The sequence below is a fragment of the Emiliania huxleyi genome (assembly GCF_000372725.1).
Source record: "Emiliania huxleyi CCMP1516 chromosome Unknown EMIHUscaffold_175, whole genome shotgun sequence".
Lineage (NCBI taxonomy): Eukaryota > Haptophyta > Isochrysidales > Noelaerhabdaceae > Emiliania > Emiliania huxleyi.
The window spans coordinates 218,932-220,140 of NW_005200835.1; the positions used below are offsets into that span (position 1 = coordinate 218,932).

A 1,209-nucleotide genomic window follows, 5' to 3' on the forward strand; every position below is an offset into this window, starting at 1 on the left:
TGGTCCAAAAAAAGCCTCTCTTTTTCTTTCTCCTCGCAAAAATGTGTTGCATGAGCTCTGACGATGGGACGCCCCCCTGAGCGCCCCCCCCCTTGAGAGACCTCGAAAGTGCTGCGTCTGCCTCTACTCGCCCGGTATGAGCTCGTGGTTCGTGGCCGCCTTGATTGCGTCGGTGTGCGAAGGCAGCAGCCCAGCCGTGCTCGCGGGCCCACGTGCGGCGCTGCAGCGCCGCCGCGGCGTGCTCAGCGTGGCGGTCCGGCTCCGTGGCGGCGTGTCGCAGCTCCAGTCGCTCGAGGAGTGGGAGACCATTCGCAACGAGGAGTCTGATCGGCTGGTCGTTCTCGACTTCACGGGGACGGGGGCACGGGGCACGGGTGTGAATGGGCGCCTCGCTAGTCCGACTCGCCGCCTAGGGAGCGCGCCTTGGGGTCGAGGAGGCGGCACGCGTGCGTGTCGCGGGAGAAGCAGGGATCGTCGCCATCGCCGCCGCCGCCGCCACCGGGGGAGGGCGGAGAGGCCGGCGGAGAGGCCGGAGAGGGGGGGGGAAGGGACGGCGGGCACAGAGTCGCCAACCCCGAAGTCATCGTTGACCACGGGAAGCCACCGCATGAGTTCTCGATCGCAATCTTAGGTTTCGCAAAACTTTTCGCCTCCGTCTCGTTGTCGGCGTTATAAACAATGCGGCAGTAGGTAAATTTCCCTTTTACATATTCCCAGTCGATGCGCGACCACTTGTCTTTCGCATAGTGTTCGTCCCCGATGTTCTGGCCGACCAAGTATTTCTCGTCGTTGTCGTATTGCGTGATGTTGGTGACACTGTCGGGATTCGGGAGGTATGCGTCGCGAAACTCCGTCTCCGTCACGACGACCTGGTGGAAGCTGCAAGGACTATACTCGCCGTGGTACTCGCCGATGATCGCCAGCTTCGCCGAGGCGGTCAGCACGAAGGAGGTGAGGATGAAGGCGGTCGACAACATATATACATCTTCCACATCGCGTCACCTCTCGAACCCCATTTTTTGATGTGCAGTCGTAGAGCTCTAAAGAAAGGGCGACCCGCCGTGCATAGATATCCAAACGCTTTTCTTGTTTTGTGCAGGAAGCAGGCCCAACCATCTGGGGGGGACACATAATTCCAGCAATGGTGGTGTCCCCCTTCATCCTTCAGCCCTCTTCCCACCCTCTCTTCCCCCTCTCCCCCCCCCCGCC

The 1,209-nt window shown here is 61.4% G+C and overlaps 1 protein-coding gene across 1 annotated transcript in view; it reads right to left on the reverse strand.

Moving 5' to 3' along the window:
- Positions 1 to 1,040: 1,040 nt before the first annotated feature.
- The window catches only part of EMIHUDRAFT_231785 (hypothetical protein), a gene marked incomplete at both ends in the record, with an annotated part of 942 nt that continues 773 nt past the window's right edge, over positions 1,041 to 1,209 (reverse strand). Inside the window, one exon of the mRNA XM_005783964.1 lies at positions 1,041 to 1,116. Coding sequence (XP_005784021.1) covers positions 1,041 to 1,116 — 76 coding nt within the window. The remainder of the gene's footprint in view (positions 1,117 to 1,209) is intronic.